The sequence below is a fragment of the Cryptotermes secundus genome, unplaced genomic scaffold, assembly GCF_002891405.2.
Source record: "Cryptotermes secundus unplaced genomic scaffold, Csec_1.0 scaffold166, whole genome shotgun sequence".
Lineage (NCBI taxonomy): Eukaryota > Metazoa > Arthropoda > Insecta > Blattodea > Kalotermitidae > Cryptotermes > Cryptotermes secundus.
The window spans coordinates 728,736-745,561 of NW_019720562.1; the positions used below are offsets into that span (position 1 = coordinate 728,736).

Consider the following 16,826-nt stretch of genomic DNA (forward strand, 5'->3'; position numbering starts at 1 on the left):
AATAATATAGTAATACAGAGATAATAATATGACAGTATAATTAGTCTTGAAAACAGTTTCTGTGTTCTTAAATCCTCCATATGTCCTATCGTACCTTTACTGGTGGTAATGCCTATGGAGATTTGATGGAATGAAATGTCAGTGACTGGTTTAGTGAATAATTCCTTCTCACAAGAAGTTTGTAACAGTAAATTGCCTTATTTCAGTTGTAATCTGCCAACACTCCAACGCAGACGAGTTGCAATCACTCGCCTCAAACACCCTGCAAACTTTGGACGTACGAGCTATGAAGTAAGACTCTTTGTTCTTGTGATATGTCCCAGCAAGGAGGTAAGCACTTTTTCATTTACATCTACAATATTTTCATGAGGCTGGGCTAAACTAAAATATATATTTATTTATTTATGGGTTTTTGATGATGCTGCAGTTGTGTCGGACTGTATAGCATAAACCTAAGAGTATGAAAGGCATTGTTAATTTTTTATTTTAATGAGTAACAGGAATGGAATTTGTGCTCCTTTTTTTTACATTGAACTCTTTACAATTCTGCATACTGTATATTCATGCATTGCAGCTAAATATTTATTGCTTCAAAGGATAAACATGGTATAGAACTATGAAATATATTTACTTGCATTTCTCTAATTTTACAGCATATCAACAGTAAATTAAAAAACTATGTTAATGTGATAACATATCAACAAGCTGTCTCCAACAGAATTATCAAGCTTCTCTCAAAACTCATTGTTAATACAATTCATATTCCTGTGAATTAAAGTATCAATATGCTCAATGACATAGGACACAAAGTAGGCCTAAAATTTGCTAGCATATGTGAGTGTGTGAGTGTGGCAAGGTGTATGCTGGACAGACAGACACTACAACTGAGATCAGATGTAAGGAACATGTGAAGTATGTACATCTGGGCATGTCAGAGGAGTCAGTAGTGGCAGAACACAGATTTGAAAAAGGGCACAATATGAACTTCTGCAACACCTCCATTCTAAATAGAGCACTGGGATATGTGGACCACTTTCAGATGGCTCTTGCTCAGTTTCAAACATGGGCTTCAGATTGCACATAAGGTTATGTGACTCCATGTGAAGCTAATTCAGAGCAACACAGAATTGCCACTTTGTTCAGATGTTTCCTCAACCTATTTTGTGATCACTTTCCAAGAAATGTTGCTATAAAGACAGCAGTAAAGATAGATGCAATTCATAAAAGGAAAGTAAGCTATACAAGTTCTGCACTGAGTACCTTCTTTATTCTTTGCAAACATTTGATAGCGCTTCCCTATTAAAAGCAAAGTTGTCCCTGTGCTTAACTAATTAACACTATGCCATTAGAATGTACAGAAGAGTGGAAGTATGGACCATGTATCCTTGACCCTGGTACTATTTGAAGGTGAGTGGTCAGCTTCATGTTCTGGGTCTTTCCACCAGGGAAAGAGCCCTGATACCAGTTGGATAAGAAGTTTGGCAGGACCCGTAACGAGTCTAGATGACATGGAGAGCAGAAAAATCTTGCCTCTGCTGGGACTAGAACTCTGACCCCCCAGCTGTCCAGCCTGTAGCCAGTCATTTAATGACTGTGCTGTCCCGACTCCACTGTTACAAGCTATTTAATGTTATGAAATGAATTGAATTATTGACAAGGTGCCAATTGCATCTACAGCAAATCCTGATGAGGGGCAGAGCCTTGAAAAATTAATTGCTTTAAAGAAGGAAACGTTCCAAATTGGGTAGGCCTGTATGAAGATTAACAGTATCCATAATAGAAGAATGAACCGAATTTGTCCCACGAAATGTTAACAATAAATAAACCACTGAGATATTGCCATATGCCGTAGGGCATTTTAAAGTTTAAGTGATAAAACGTAAGGATATTCCAGACAACAGAGGCATACTTGAGCTTTGACCTAAGGTATTGTTTAACACTATCAGATCATTAAGAAAAGAAAAACATATGTAATGAGATGATTCAGCCCTTGCAACTTTCATGTTTGAGAATATATGTAGTCAGCTTCCATCAAACATAACACTAGGACTTTTAATAATAAATAATAACAACCACAACAATAATAATAAACATGTGGGATTAAAACATTACCAGCATAGTAATTAAAGTGGATGCTGTTACTTTCATAATTGAAAGAAACTAGATTTTCTTCATGTTATATTTTAGCGTCCTGTTGCACTGATTTAAGTCCATGATTTATTTTATCCGTCTTCTAGTGCATACATTTATTTATCCCCTCTTTTCACTCTCACTACATGTTTCGGCACCAATGTGCCATCTTCAGGTGCTGATCCAATCCACGACAAACTAATTCATTGCATGCCTTGTCTTTACATACTAAAATAACTAAAATATATATNTCAGCAAACTTTATGACACAACATTTTTTAGATCAGAAAAAATTTAAAGTGACAAAAAGGAATATTGACACATAAATCAATAATAAATATACTGAAAATTTTCCAAAGCAAATCCTTTTGGAAATCCTAAAAATAATAGCAAAGGTGAAGAACATCAGTGATTGTATGACACATCATGAATATTATCCAAATGGTTGTAATACCTGTATGTATGGATTGCTGAATTATAATAAATGATGATAATAAAAACAGTGATATTACACAACCGACATACTGTGCCAGATTCTTGGAAAACTTGATGACCTGAGAATTCTGCCTGCCTGCTGGTCAAATTGCACCTGCAGCTATGTACCTCTTGTAACATTACATTATGTGATGGAAGAAGCAATACAAAAATTATAGAACAACCATATACACAAAAATAACACATTTTGGCTCCCAAATGTAAATTCTTCCTTCGTTAGACCAGAAACTCAAGTTTCGGAGTGATATCTAATCAAAATCCAAACTTCTTTTCCATCAAAGAACAAGTAACAACTTTTAAATAAAATGCCATAGCTCCCTCAGCTTTCATATTCATGTCCTTACTGCCTAGGGACTGTCTCACAACTTACTACATTGTGACTTCTCCTGCTTATAACAGTTCAGCCTGGACTGCACAGAAAACACCTATCCCAGCAGCTCTTTTATTGTTGCATCATGCAGCTGTTTCACAGCCCATGTAGAGAACATTCCTTCCCAGTTAGTACATTGATGTGTGTTAGGAATCTGCTAGCTAGCAGTGGGCATTTCTTACAGAGTCATTACTTAGAAACGGGTCTACATGCTACAATATTATCCACTGTTTGAATGTGATAGATGATATTGCACTTGAGTGTGTCATATCCACAGCATGTCCACAATATTCCCTAAATTTAAATCCATTAGGCTTCCTCATTTGCAATGAACTTATACAGCTGATATACAGAAACAAGAGGAAACCATCTTAGTTCTTGGAGTTACTGGAACAAAGAACTAAATATGTGGCTTCTCTTGTTGCAAGATAACTTTTGATCAGTCATCAGCAAATGGAAGAGGCAGATTCAAGCCATAATTTCACAAACTCTTTTTTATAGATACCAATGAAAAATATGATTTAATTGTAAGTCATCATCGTCACTGGCAAAGTCTTCCTTAAAAAATATGCCAGATATGTCTGTTGAATTAGACAGACTGGTTTTCACTTCGTTGGATTTTGCAACAATAACTTTTGCAGAGCAAGGTCATCAGCTTTGCATCCAAATCCCAACCTGTAGGACTAGGTCTCTGTATTAATGTCCCCCAGTGACAGGGTGTTCCAATTATACCCCTAGGCACTAGGTTCCCTTTCCATCACCTTCTATGAATTTCACAGCTACAGTTGGAATATTCTAACCAGCCTCCAAGTGGGATGGAATTATAAATAAAATGTCTATTTTCAACCACACTGAATAAATTTGTATACTTAAGCATGTCCTTTGTTTTCTGTGTTGATATTTTTTTTTTATGATGACACAACTAAAAATACTTCTGATCACAAATAAACAATTCCTGGAACATGGATGTTGGTCATGGAAGTCTTAAACATTGACATCCTTGATTACTGGTTCCACCTTCCATGGAGTTCTTGTATGGAAATATGTTATTTGCCACCCCTAACAATTATGTTTGACCATAACATTGAATTTATTAAGTTATTCCATAAATGAAGAAAAGAAACATCGTAAAAGATTGAATGTTTTGAGAATTACCAACTGAGCTCATGTTGAGTAGATTTGACATAAATTTTGAAATACTGTTTTGTAATATTATTACTTTTTCAAACTATATTTAAGAACATGCTTATTTAAGCTGTAATAACCCTACATATTCTCCCTGCAATGTGCAGAAAGGGACCAAGAATGCTGTGGAAATGGGAAGGACATTTTCAACAATACTGGCAGACATAAATTTCAGGCAGAAACTGATAGAAGCTCATACTGAAGAGGAGTTCAAACAGCTTATTCTGAAACAGACTCATCAGCTTGCATATGAGCAAAGCAAAGCTGAGAAAAGATGTGATGATGATAATGGTGATGGACAAGACTATGAATACGTAAGTCTCCTTTATTATAATGTCCATGATTCATCATGTGACAATAGTGAAACTGTATGTTTAAGAGTAAAGTGCACTAGAACTTTCTCCATATTAATGAAATTATGTATGGCCATGCTTCTTCCATGTTACTGATCATGTACAGCAGAACATATACAAATGCTAACTTGCGCGAATACAACAATTTTGTACCAGCTTCTAAATGTGTGACTGCATCAGGCTTGTGTTTATGTCATTTCACATAAAATAAATACACTTAGATTTGTATCTTACAGTCTTACAGCAGTTGCAAGAAATTAGAGTTCTGTAGTTTATGAAAAAGAGATACATATCTTTAATTTAATTTAGTGGAGTTAGCAGATTCGTCATTTAATATTTTCCTGTTTCAATTAAATTAATTTGTGGGAGCTTCTCCCACATTGGAACAGGCACTACCCAATAAGTGCTCACCATGGCAGCTCCAGCACCCATTGGTTTTCTCACCACCCAGTGACAAAAGTATAAAAATGCAGGCCTCTGCCATGTTAGTTTGCACTGACCATAACTGCGAGTCTACTAGTAGTAAGAATCAACAGGCAACTCCACCAGTGATCACCAGTGCTCATCAGGCCAGCCAGGTGCAGCAGGAATTTCGCTGGTCAGCCAGCCTTGCCACCACAAGCACCAGCTAGCCTGATATTGCAAGAGCCTAGCACAGCATACCGCCAGCTTGCAATCACTGAGCCACTGCAAGGAAGAATACTGTCACTAGCTCAGGCTAGCCTGCTACTTCAAGAGCTTTGCCCAGCCACCTGCCAGCTCGCAATAACCCAGCTGCTGCAAGGAAGAATGCTGCTAGCTCAGGCTAGCTGGCTATGAAGGGAGTTTTTGCTGGTATTCATCAGGCACGCTCTGTTTCCCTGGTCATCTGCAACATTCATCCTAGCAGTAATAAATATTTGTTATAATTTTACATGGTTGTCTCTTCAAACATTGACATTCCCACACATATCCTGATACAAATGGAAAATTATGTATATGTGCTATTTATGCTCTATATCTTCGTATGCTATTTGTTATAATTTTATGTGGTTGTCTCTTCAAACATTGACATTCCCACACATATCCTGATACAAATGGAAAATTGTATACATGTGCTATTTATGCTCTATATCATCATACGTTATGTGTGCAGGAGACATTTTAATATATTCTGCTGCATAGCTATAATGAAGAGTTAATTCTCAGTGAAGCACCATTGAATCTAAGAATTGTTTTCTAGATGTTATGATGAATTGAAGCCTAGCAGCCTCTTCCCATCCCCTTAACTTTAAATTTTTGGGGGTGAATCTTCCACTAGTATCCAAGCATTCACAATATCATATGCTGTATTGTAACGGTTAATAATTTTTCATTCTAGTATTACTACTTGTGGAAAAGAGCCTACACTATAGTTCTGATCACCCGTTTAATCATCTACTTTGCATGAGAAATTTCTCAAATAAAATGTCTGCATCATATTAATGTTCTGTTTATAGAACATTTCAGTTATTTTCTTCTTGAAGTCTGTTTATTCTTAGCTCACTGGCAATGACTGGAGATAACACAGTATAACTATGGTAGCAAGGTCACATTTCATTTTCAGGAAGTATTAAACTTTTGCTCTTTAGTCAGCCAGCTGCAAGTATCCATTATTTATTTGTGTGTGTATTGTAACATGCAGTAAAAAATTATATGTATTTCTAGTTTAGAATTTTATTAGAAGAAAGAAACCTCATCACAAATATACTCATAAATTTTTTGGAAGTATCCAGGTTCACTTCACCCAGCAAACTCTATATTTCACAGTTGTACAAAAAATGCATGAAACTAGATATATTTTTGATAGCATGTGTTGACATCAGAAATGTTCAGAACTTAATGAACAAGGATCATATTTTGTCCCAGGAGGTCACTCTTTTGATTGTCCCAGGAAAATGGTCTCTCTAATGCAACCATTTATGATCTCATGAGAAACCTGAAATTATTTTATGTACAGAGTATTGATTGTGCACCTATTTAAATACACAGTGTGTCCAGGTTCTGTTAGGACTGTGTTCATTAAAAATACAAGACGTGCATTATTTTCAAAATTTCACCCTTGCTATTCAAAATAGTCTCCTTCTGAATCAATACATAGCTGGAATCTATTGAAAAGTTTTTGAAAACAGTCACTGTACTCCTTTTGTGGAATCGCATTTAAAACTGCGGTACATTCCCTTTGGATGTCCTGGATGGTGTCGTGATGGTCTCTTTCATCACCAACTTAACTTTTGGGAACAACCAGAAATCTGCTGGAGCCAAATCTGGCAAATACGGAGGATGATCAAGGACTGTGATCCCTTTCTGGCCAAAAAATCGGGCACGATCTTCGATTTGTGGGGTGGGGCATTGTCGTGGAGGAGCGACAAAGAACGTTGCTCTCGATATTCAGGTCGAATTCGAAGAATTCTTGCTCACAAACGATTGAGGACTCCGAGCTAATAATCAGAATTCACTGTTTGACCTTCTGGCAGAAATTCCTTGTGAATGATTCCTTTGGAATTGAAGAAAACTGTTAGCAGTGTCTTTACTTGACCCTTTGCATGCATGCTTTCTTTGGTTTTGGCTGCTTTGGGCTCAACCACACCGCAGTCTGCTGCTTTATGAGAGCCTCATATTGAAAACACCATATCTTATCACCAGTAACAGTCAATTTTGTAAGTTTTTTATCACTTTGGATGAACCGTAACATGTCTTTGCAGTGTTCCATTCTGGCATGTGTTTCATCGCCTGACAGTGTGTGCGGTACAAACCATGCACAGACCTTCCATTTGCCCAAATCCTCGGTCAAAATTTGTTGCACAGTACTTTTTGGTATCCGCAAAAGCTCCTCGATGAGTCTTGCAGAAACACATCTGTCTGATGCAAGTATTTCAGTCAGTTTCTTCACATTTTCTTCAGTGCGACTTGTTCTTGGCTTTGATGCACGTGGAACATCTTCAGTGTCTTCCCTGCTGTCACGAAATACAGCATACCATCGAAAAATGTTCGAGCTACTCAAACAGTCACTACTGTACACATTTTTTTATCATTTTGTACACTTCTCTGGCTGTTTTGCCTAACTTCAAACAAAATTTGATGTTGGCTATCTGTTCAACCGCCATTTTTCTGACAAGTGTCAGAACAGTACTGTTACATTCAAGGGCAGAACACATGATGCAGTGATGCTTGCGCTTTGAAATTATACACAGCCACAGCTGAAATTTCAAGAATCTTAATGCCACAACTCGCCAACAGATGGAATTGCAGGGCAAAATTGAAAAGAAATGAGTCCTAATGGATCCTGGACACACTGTGTATGCAGAACCAGTTTCAATAATTCACTTCTATAGGACTTTCTTGTCATATTTGTGACAGTATAGTTGGTCCCTGGCCTCATTTTATAATAGATAAAGCCTGTTTCCTTCCATGTGGTTATATAAATTCACATCACACATGGCATCAGAATATATAATTCTGCATGTCATTTACTGGATTTCATTACATGATCAGAATTGGGATATGGCATGCTCTTAAATTCTAGTAAAACGATGGGATCCATTTTGTTTTTGATACTGTTAATTTAGAGTTGTATAAGACGATATCTGGAGATCTTCTTTGAAGAATTAATTAAAACAGGAAATAAATTCACGTATCTTGAGCATGACTGTGCTTATCACACACTACACAAAAATTAATACTTTACAGAGTATTTTTGTTGAATAAATATCAGTAAAGAACTCTGGTGATCGTATTCCAATTATATGCAAATGTGTGATTTCCACCTCTGGGAAAGTTTCTAGAAACTATTCATGAACTCACTAAAATATGGATCGTTATTCTCATCAATGACAAAATTCACTAGTGTCACCTAATTTAGTGTTCTGGAATGAAGCATGGTAATAGTTCATTAAAAAGTATGAAACGTTTATCAAGGTATTATTTGGCTATCAAGTTGGTGGCAGTAACTAATAAACAACTACAGCTATGGGTATGAAATCTGTTACAGAAATATTCATTCATTTCCTTTATTTTACATATATCCATACAGGTAAAAAACCTAGGATGTGGAAATAGTTAATACAAGGTGGTTCGAATGTGACTGGGGCTGATTTCTTTTTTTAAACCAAAATTGCCAAACACTTACTTGCACATGTCAGTCTTCAACGTACTCCCCTCTGGAGTCAACACATTTTTTCCAACGTTCTGGAAGCATCCTGATGCCCTTTTCAAAAAAGTTTTGTGGTTGGCAGCGTATCCACTCCTGAACATTCTGGATGACAGCGTCGTCGTCCACAAACCGCATGCCTTGCAAGTCTGATTTGAGCCTTCCAAACAGGTAGAAATCACTTGGTGCCAAATCAGGACAGTACGGTGAATGTTTCAGAAGGTTCCATTTCAATTTCCGGAGGGTTTCCCTTGTTGTTTTGGCCGTATGGGGGTGTGCATTGTCTTGAAGGAAGGCTACCCACTTTCCACCTCTCTTCCGCTTGGATCGGATCTTTTCCTTCACGTCTGTTGCCAGGAGGTCTGAGTAATAAGCTGCATTGACTGTTGGGGCATCTGTCGGAAAGTCTACATGGGTAACCCCCTGCCAGTCCCAGAAGAACGTTGCCATCACTTTGCCTGCCGAACGGCTCCTCCGCGCTCTCTTGGGTTTGGGAGAACTGGTATGCCGCCACTCGCGTGATGATTGCTGGGACTCGGGAATGAAGTAGTGCACCCATGTTTCATCGATGGTCACTATAGACTTCAAAAATGCATCACCTTCGTCTTCAAACTGCTGTAGGAGACGACTGGCAACTTGCATGCGCACCATTTTGTTCACATCCATCAAAGTGCGTGGTACCCACCTTGCATTCACCTTGCGATAGTGCAAGTGGTATTTCATGATGTCTTCTACACTACCAACACTGATGGACAGCATTGCTCCAAGTTCCTTGATAGTGATGCGCCTATTCTCACAAATAAGTGTGTCTGCACGATCAATGTTTGGCTTGGTGACAGATGTTCGCGGCCGATGATCATGCGGTTCATTCTCCATGTGCTCTCTGCCCTCTGAAGCACTTACACCACTCAAACACACTGGTCTGTGAGAGACACTCTTCCCCATACTGTTGTTGGAGTCTGTGGTGAATTTCAGCGGACGGGACATTTTCTCCAACGAGGAATTTGATCACAATGCGTTGTTCCACGCTCCGTGGTACCGTCTGTTCACTCATCACTCTAGCAACTTCCAGACAGGACTGAACAGGTTCTAACCCTAACAGGAGGGAGGGTGGAGGTTGTGGCTTCACTCTCTCAAGGTTGCACAGCTGCTGCGCAGTGCGGCTTGTTTACAAAAAAATCAGTCCCGGTCATATTTGAACCACCTAGTAAATGGGTCTGCATATTACACATATTACATATGTAATACTGCATGTAAGTCAGTGATTAAAAACATAGCAGAGGCATGAAACTTCGAGGTTATACTTAACAGATTTAATATATGTACAATATATATATTCAAGAAAGAAGTTCTAAAAAATAATATAAATAATAGTAATGGAACTTTATCAGTAGAAATCTATGCAGTGGGAGAGTAGGATTTGTGTGTTCTGTTCAACTCCTTGTTTGCTTTTTTTAAATCAGAGTATGATGATCCATTATCACATGAAAAGGAGCAAGTGCTCCTATTCGTTTCTCCAGAAGTTGCATTAATTTTAAATCCAGTGAGACATATTAAAGGCTATTATATACATACACTTCTTTAGACACTTCTGCTGATCTTTTTAAAAATATTAGTTTTGTGTAGGATAGAACGAGCTTATTGACTACCTAATTTATAATGCATGTTCAATTACAGGAAGAAAAACTCTGTCAATTTGGAAGAGGAATTCGTGGTGATATCTTCCGTCGGCTTCCTCATTACATATCTGATTATCGTGATGGGTTTATGGATACTCGTACAATTCACAAGATCATTTCCACAACTATGTTCCTCTACTTTGCTTGCGTTTTGCCAGCCATTGCATTCGGTGTCCTTAATGATCATAATACAGAAGGAAAAATTGGTAAATCATAATATTATGTATTAATTCTGTCTCTTTTCAGCATTCCTCGTATTTTATCTCTATAAACATGGAAATTCTTTATCATATTCAACATATTTTGCACTATAGAGTAATTGTGTTTTAACACTCTGGTGGATCATCTTTAAGAGTATTGCCTTCTGGGATCTGTAGGCACACAGTGTGGCAGAAATCTGCCAGCATTCTTCTGAGACAACACTTGATTTCTACATCCCACAACACAATACTCTTCATAGTCACTGCTGTGAGAAACACAAATCCAACATATAATATCATTAACCTGTAACAAGTTTCTCATTTAACAAAATGTATAATGCTCCTGCAAAATATTCATTTTGGGACTTGAGAGTAAAGGTATGTTTCAAAATAATGAATGTTAAAAATCACACATCCTATACAGTGACAGAATCTTGGCATGCAGTTTCCTAAGATATTAAAGTCTGTGAGACCTTCAATTTGAAATAACAATCTATATAGGATTGAAGATAAAATTTAAATGACACTAACTAGCATTGCTGTACTATACTTTATTGATTTTACAGCTTAGATGATATTTTCCAGCACCTGATGAAGGATGCAAGAGAAAATAAAATATAACTAAAGTAAACAAAATTTCACTTCTCATGTCCTGTATGCATGATACTACACAAATAGTTCTCTAGACGTGGAATGGAATGCTTTACTTCCTCTTTTATGTATCATGCATATAATGCAGTCACAAGATCAGAAGAATCCATAATTTTATTTTTAATTTTTAGCAATTAACAATACCAATGACATGAATATTCATAAGACCTTGCATGTGAGAGATACAAATTATTGACTTCAGATGAAAAAAAAAAAAGAAGAACACTTATGTCTGTAGATGTTTCTGTATTTGGTATGGTCAGGATTCTGTGATGTAGAATGTACATATTAAGGATAATCTCCGAGATGTGTTGTCAATTAAGGAATTAAGGGTCAATTTCAAAACACATTTGGAGAAAGACTCTTGTAAGTCTTACTTAGTTCTGCCTATATGTAGCTACATTTATGGAACATGAATCTTTAAAAAAACATATGAATCATATTTTTTATTTGTCTCATATTACTTTCAGATGTGAAGAAGGTGATTGCTGGTCAAACCATAGGAGGTATTTTTTATGTTGTGTTTAGTGGACAGCCATTATTGATTCTTCTTACTACAGCACCACTTGCATTGTATATAAAGAGTAAGTCAATAGGATGTGCATATTTATGAGTGCATGTATCTTCAAGAGTGCACCCCTGTGCATGTTCCCTGCATGAATGTGAGTCTAGTTTTATCTCACATTATGTATATTATTTTACTGTATGCTTCTTGTATCTTCAGAGTGTTCCAGGACTGAAGTCATCACAATGATGCCAGATAGGTAGGCTGAAGCTTGGTTATGCATGTCTTGACATGCACCCCCCCCCCCACACTGAATACAGCTTAATTATTCAGTTGCCTTGAGACTATCATGAGTTACATGTCCCAGAGAAAAACACGGCATGTAGGAGTTTTTGAACATGTAAGCTTGATTGCCTTCAGCAGCAGTTAAAATCTAATTTTGTCAGTGATAAGGATAATTTTTTTTAATTCGCTTAGTGGGGGGTGGAGTCCAACTGGGTCCACTCGGCATGGTGGCCACTGATTGGCCTATTGTAGCCTGCCTTGGGTGATTATGATGATGGAGAATTTGATGGAATGAAGATTAGCAGAGGAAACCGAAGTACTCTGAGAAAACCTGCCCAACCGCCACTTTGTCCACCACAAATCCCCCTTGACCAGACCCGGGATTGAACCCAGGCCACCATGGTGGGAAGCCAGCAACTAACCGCTTGAGCTGTGGTGCTGCCATTCAGTGATAGGGATAACTGGCAATGAAACTGCTTTTGAAATTGTATGTGATGAACACTGACCAAATGATGCCTAAGGTGTTTGTTCAAAGATGGCTATTAGTCAGAAGATGTTGATGCATTATGGAATGAAGACAATATGATGGAGTTACAGGAGATTCTTTGTGATTTCTCTTTATATCTTCAGTCAGGTGATGGGATAGTTCTCAAATTAGGCCATGACTTTTGGCCTCCATATCCTTTTTCAGTTCATTATTCATTAATCATCCTACCTATCAATGAGATGATTACAGAGAAAGAATTTCAGGTTGTAGTTTATTATCTTAACCTCAGTATTATTAGTTCGTGGTTTATTTCATGACATTGTCAGTAGAGCAGTCTGTACAGAATTGAATGGTAGAATGATTAATGAAAGATCGAAAAGGATGTGGAAAGAAAGAGTCATGGCCCAGCATGAAGTCCTATCCCAGCACTTGATTGCAGGTGAGAACCATGAAAAGCCTCCAACACAATAGCTAGTTTCTTGCTCAAGATTTAAACCCAGGACCTCATGAATATGGGTTTATCAGTGTTTAGACCTCAGTAAGAAGTGAAGATGCTTTACCTATATCAGCACCTTGTATCAAGAATGCTGACAAAAGAACAATGAACAAGTTGAAGTAGGTCATTGCTGAGGTGAGCAAAACAGCAGAAAATTGTTATTATCCACACCTGAAAGTTTGCGAGAGGTTATGAAACCTGAAGTTCTCATGTGATCCCAAATGTAAATTAGAGAATTAGAAATCTCAGTACATACTATCTCTTATGCTCTTTGTGATAGAAAACAGAAACAAATTCACAGTAAATTCAGAGATTCATAGAATAAATACCAGACAGCAAAATAATCTCCATCAGCCTCTTGTAAATTTGAGTAAATACCAAAAGGGAGTTTATTGTTTAGGAACAAAGATCTATAATAATCTACCACAACACATTAAGGATATATCGAGTGACACTAAGAGTTTTGAAGTACAATTGAAACAATTTTTACATTTACATTCTTTTTATTGTTTACAGGAATATTTCTGTTATAAATCTTTTTAAGATGCGAGTAGCTGTCTTGCTTTGCAATTAAAAGAAGACAAGGTTGTCAGTCTGTGTTCTGGTTTTTAGTTGCTTATTTTAGATATACACAATCTTTATATCACTGTATACTTTTTTTATTTCAATTTATTATACTATTAATGTATGTTATACAAAACTCATTGATGACATTGTGTTTTAACTACTGAGCTTTTAATTAATAGACTTGTATAAAACTATACAAATAGTAAATTACTTTTACTACTAATATTAACTTATTTATTACATTGTATATGTTTATCAGTATTTTATTACAAATGTGTATGCTATTGGATGACAACTGTAATTCTTAGTTGTGACTGTAACTAGGATGATCTCCACGTCTGCATGAGAATGTATTCTCGACAGGATTTATGGAAGGTGAATAAATGAAATGAAATGAAATTACAATGTACAAGCCATGAAGTCCCAACAGAATTGCTCAAGTGGAAGATGATGCTGGAAGTACTTTTTATTTGACAGGCATTTTGCACCATAAGTTTTTTCATGATGAAGCTGTGGTAAACAAAGAGATGAACACAGGTGTTTGCCTAATGATGGAAGGAAATTTTCCTGAAGTATCTGGAAGTGTTGGCTGCCAAAACAGAATGACAGTGGCCTAGAACGTCTGTTGTTGCTTGTGTGGAAACAACTCCACTGGGATACTGGGTATACTGACTGAGGTTTTTCAAGGCTTTCCTCACTCTTTTGAGGCAAAATGCCATGACTGCTTCCTTTCAGATCCTTTGCAATTCATCAGTTCTGCTATTCAGTGTTATGTAAGCTAGATACTGACAATGTTATAAATTACCCCACTAGCTTCAGACACAGTTATTTTGGCAAATTCTTCTCTACAATAACATCATCCATTAGATTGCAAATATTAATTCTGGTTTATGAAGAAGGTTTAAAAGGATACATTGATTGTGCCTCATGTGTTTCACCTATAAAGGCAGTATATAACTGCCGCAGTTATAAAAAACTCACATCTGCTTGGATCTCTTTGTATTATCCCAATAACATGACACCTAAGTCTAACTAAACATAACATGTAGTATGCAAATGTGAATCAGTTGATTAATATTTTATTTTCAGTTATTCACATTATCTCTGAAGACTTTGACTTAGACTTCTTTGCTGTATACTGCTGTGTTGGACTGTGGAACAGCTTATTCTTGGTCATCTATGCATTGTTTGATGTGTCTCGAATTATGCACTGGTCTACAAGATCAACTGAAGAGATTTTCGCATTTTTCATTTCAATTGCCTTCTGTGTAGATGCATCAGGAGATACAATTAAGAGTAAGTACTTGAACCCTTTTATCTGACTTTTACAGTTAGATTGTGTTATTCATATGAATTTTATTTGCCAAATTACCACCTACAGTAGTTACATTTGAGTGTGTAATTTTGTGTATGTTTCATCAATTGTATCTTACTTTATATACCTTAGTGATAGGATATTAAACTAAATAACAACAAATGCATTATTTATGTGGGCTTACTCTGTGTGTCAACAACTTTGAATCTCTGTGAATACCAATAAACAGTGTTTGATGAATTGAAAAGAAAACTCCAAAAAGTTAATGCTGCACTATAACAGTCCTCTTCAGTTCACTTTGATATGAGGAACCTCTCTTAAGGAAAGGGCATGAAATCAATATGCTAGCTGTTGTCAGGTTCGTTCAAGCATATTTGTGTTCACAGGTACAAGAGAAACAATTACACTTTCTTCATGTCCATCCTCCTATGTGTTTAACGTTCTAGAATACATAAGGTACTTGACATACTCCCATAAGAAGAAATCTAGTGTGTTATGTGAGGAGAATGAGGTGGTCATAGGATTCGGCCTCCTTGACTTATACAGTAACCTGGAAATTCACATCAAAGTAATCTTAAACCTCCTTGCCCCAATGTGGTGGAGCACTGTCCTGCTGGAAAATCAGTTCTTGGAGGTTAGCCACTTGAGGGAACATTGCTTTGCAGAATTTATATTGACGTTTATGTATTAAACAAATAGTGTCCCATGATAATTATGCATTGATTTGGAAATATGGGGATTTTCAGTACCTCAGATTTGAATAGAGTAGAATTTGGCATGCACTTAGGTATGAAAGGCAGCCTTATTCATGAAAATTTAATAGTTTAAAAATTATTGGCTCCTCTAGTAGCTTTAACATGCCAGTGATGAATGCATAGCACTGGCAGCAATCAGTGGACTTGAGAGTTTGTAGAATTTTATTCTAGTATATCTGCAGCCTCAAAGTCTTATGCAGCTACTTGTACACTGCTGAGTGTGGCATTTGCAATTTGAAAGCACTTTTGTGTTTACATTTCTGAAGTCTATTTGAAAAGCATCATCAGATTTGTTCCACATGTTTTTCACTGGTGGTTTCACACTCAAATCCACATAAATCCTCTCTCCTAAGATTAATGAGGTCTGCTCCCTGAGAAAGGGACTTTTTGTAATTTCTGCCCTTTCTTAAATTTAAGTGCTTGATGTCCTCTTTAGAGCTAAGGGCACCAGCTAGTTCCTCTCACCTGGCTCTGACAAGAACTAAGGTTTTCATTTGACTAGAGCAGGTTATCTGTAGTTGCTCAGTTTTCAGAACAAAACAACTACAAAGTTTCCTTCTATGGGTACCCCCATGTACATGAAAGAAAGAAGAGCATGTATATTAATAAGTTTTGTTTCATTTTATGGCTAATATGTGTTCATTGTAATTAATTTTTAAACTTCTGCCGATTTAACCTACATATTTCATGGGGAGGGGGTCTTAGCATGACAGCAGGCATGTCTCACTACTATGGTATCTTTGATCGATTTTTTTCATGGTATTGATAGTTCTGTAGTCTGTTTTTGTACAGATGTAGCTCAAGTAATCAGGAGACATTTCTACTTCTTTTATTGAAATAAGTGAAAAAGTTATCTCTTCTTTACCTTCCAAAAACTCTTCTGGATATGATGAGATTTCATTGAAGATACTAAAAATAAGTGCCCCATACATTTCTTTCCTGTTATGTTGTGTATTAAATAAGGCAGTATCAGCTGGTAAATTTCCCTTACACATGAAATATTCGATTGTTAGCCCTCTATATAAGAAGGGAAATAGAGAAGATTGTTCTAATTATAGACCAATCTCCTTGTTGACATCATTTTCCAAGGTGTTTGAAAAAATTATCTTTAGAAGATTATTAACACATATCTGTGCTAATGATATCTTGGCTAGTGAACAATTTGGATTTCATCCTAACCTTTCC

The 16,826-nt window shown here is 36.7% G+C and overlaps 1 protein-coding gene across 2 annotated transcripts in view; it reads left to right on the top strand.

Moving 5' to 3' along the window:
* The window catches only part of LOC111868226 (sodium bicarbonate transporter-like protein 11), a 61,964-nt gene that overhangs the window by 19,246 nt on the left and 25,892 nt on the right, over positions 1 to 16,826 (top strand). For both annotated transcript variants that reach the window (XM_023858677.2, XM_033753019.1), the window contains exons 5-9: positions 207 to 330; positions 4,288 to 4,494; positions 10,379 to 10,586; positions 11,702 to 11,815; positions 14,661 to 14,867. In XM_023858677.2, coding sequence (XP_023714445.2) covers positions 207 to 330; positions 4,288 to 4,494; positions 10,379 to 10,586; positions 11,702 to 11,815; positions 14,661 to 14,867 — 860 coding nt within the window. The remainder of the gene's footprint in view (positions 1 to 206; positions 331 to 4,287; positions 4,495 to 10,378; positions 10,587 to 11,701; positions 11,816 to 14,660; positions 14,868 to 16,826) is intronic.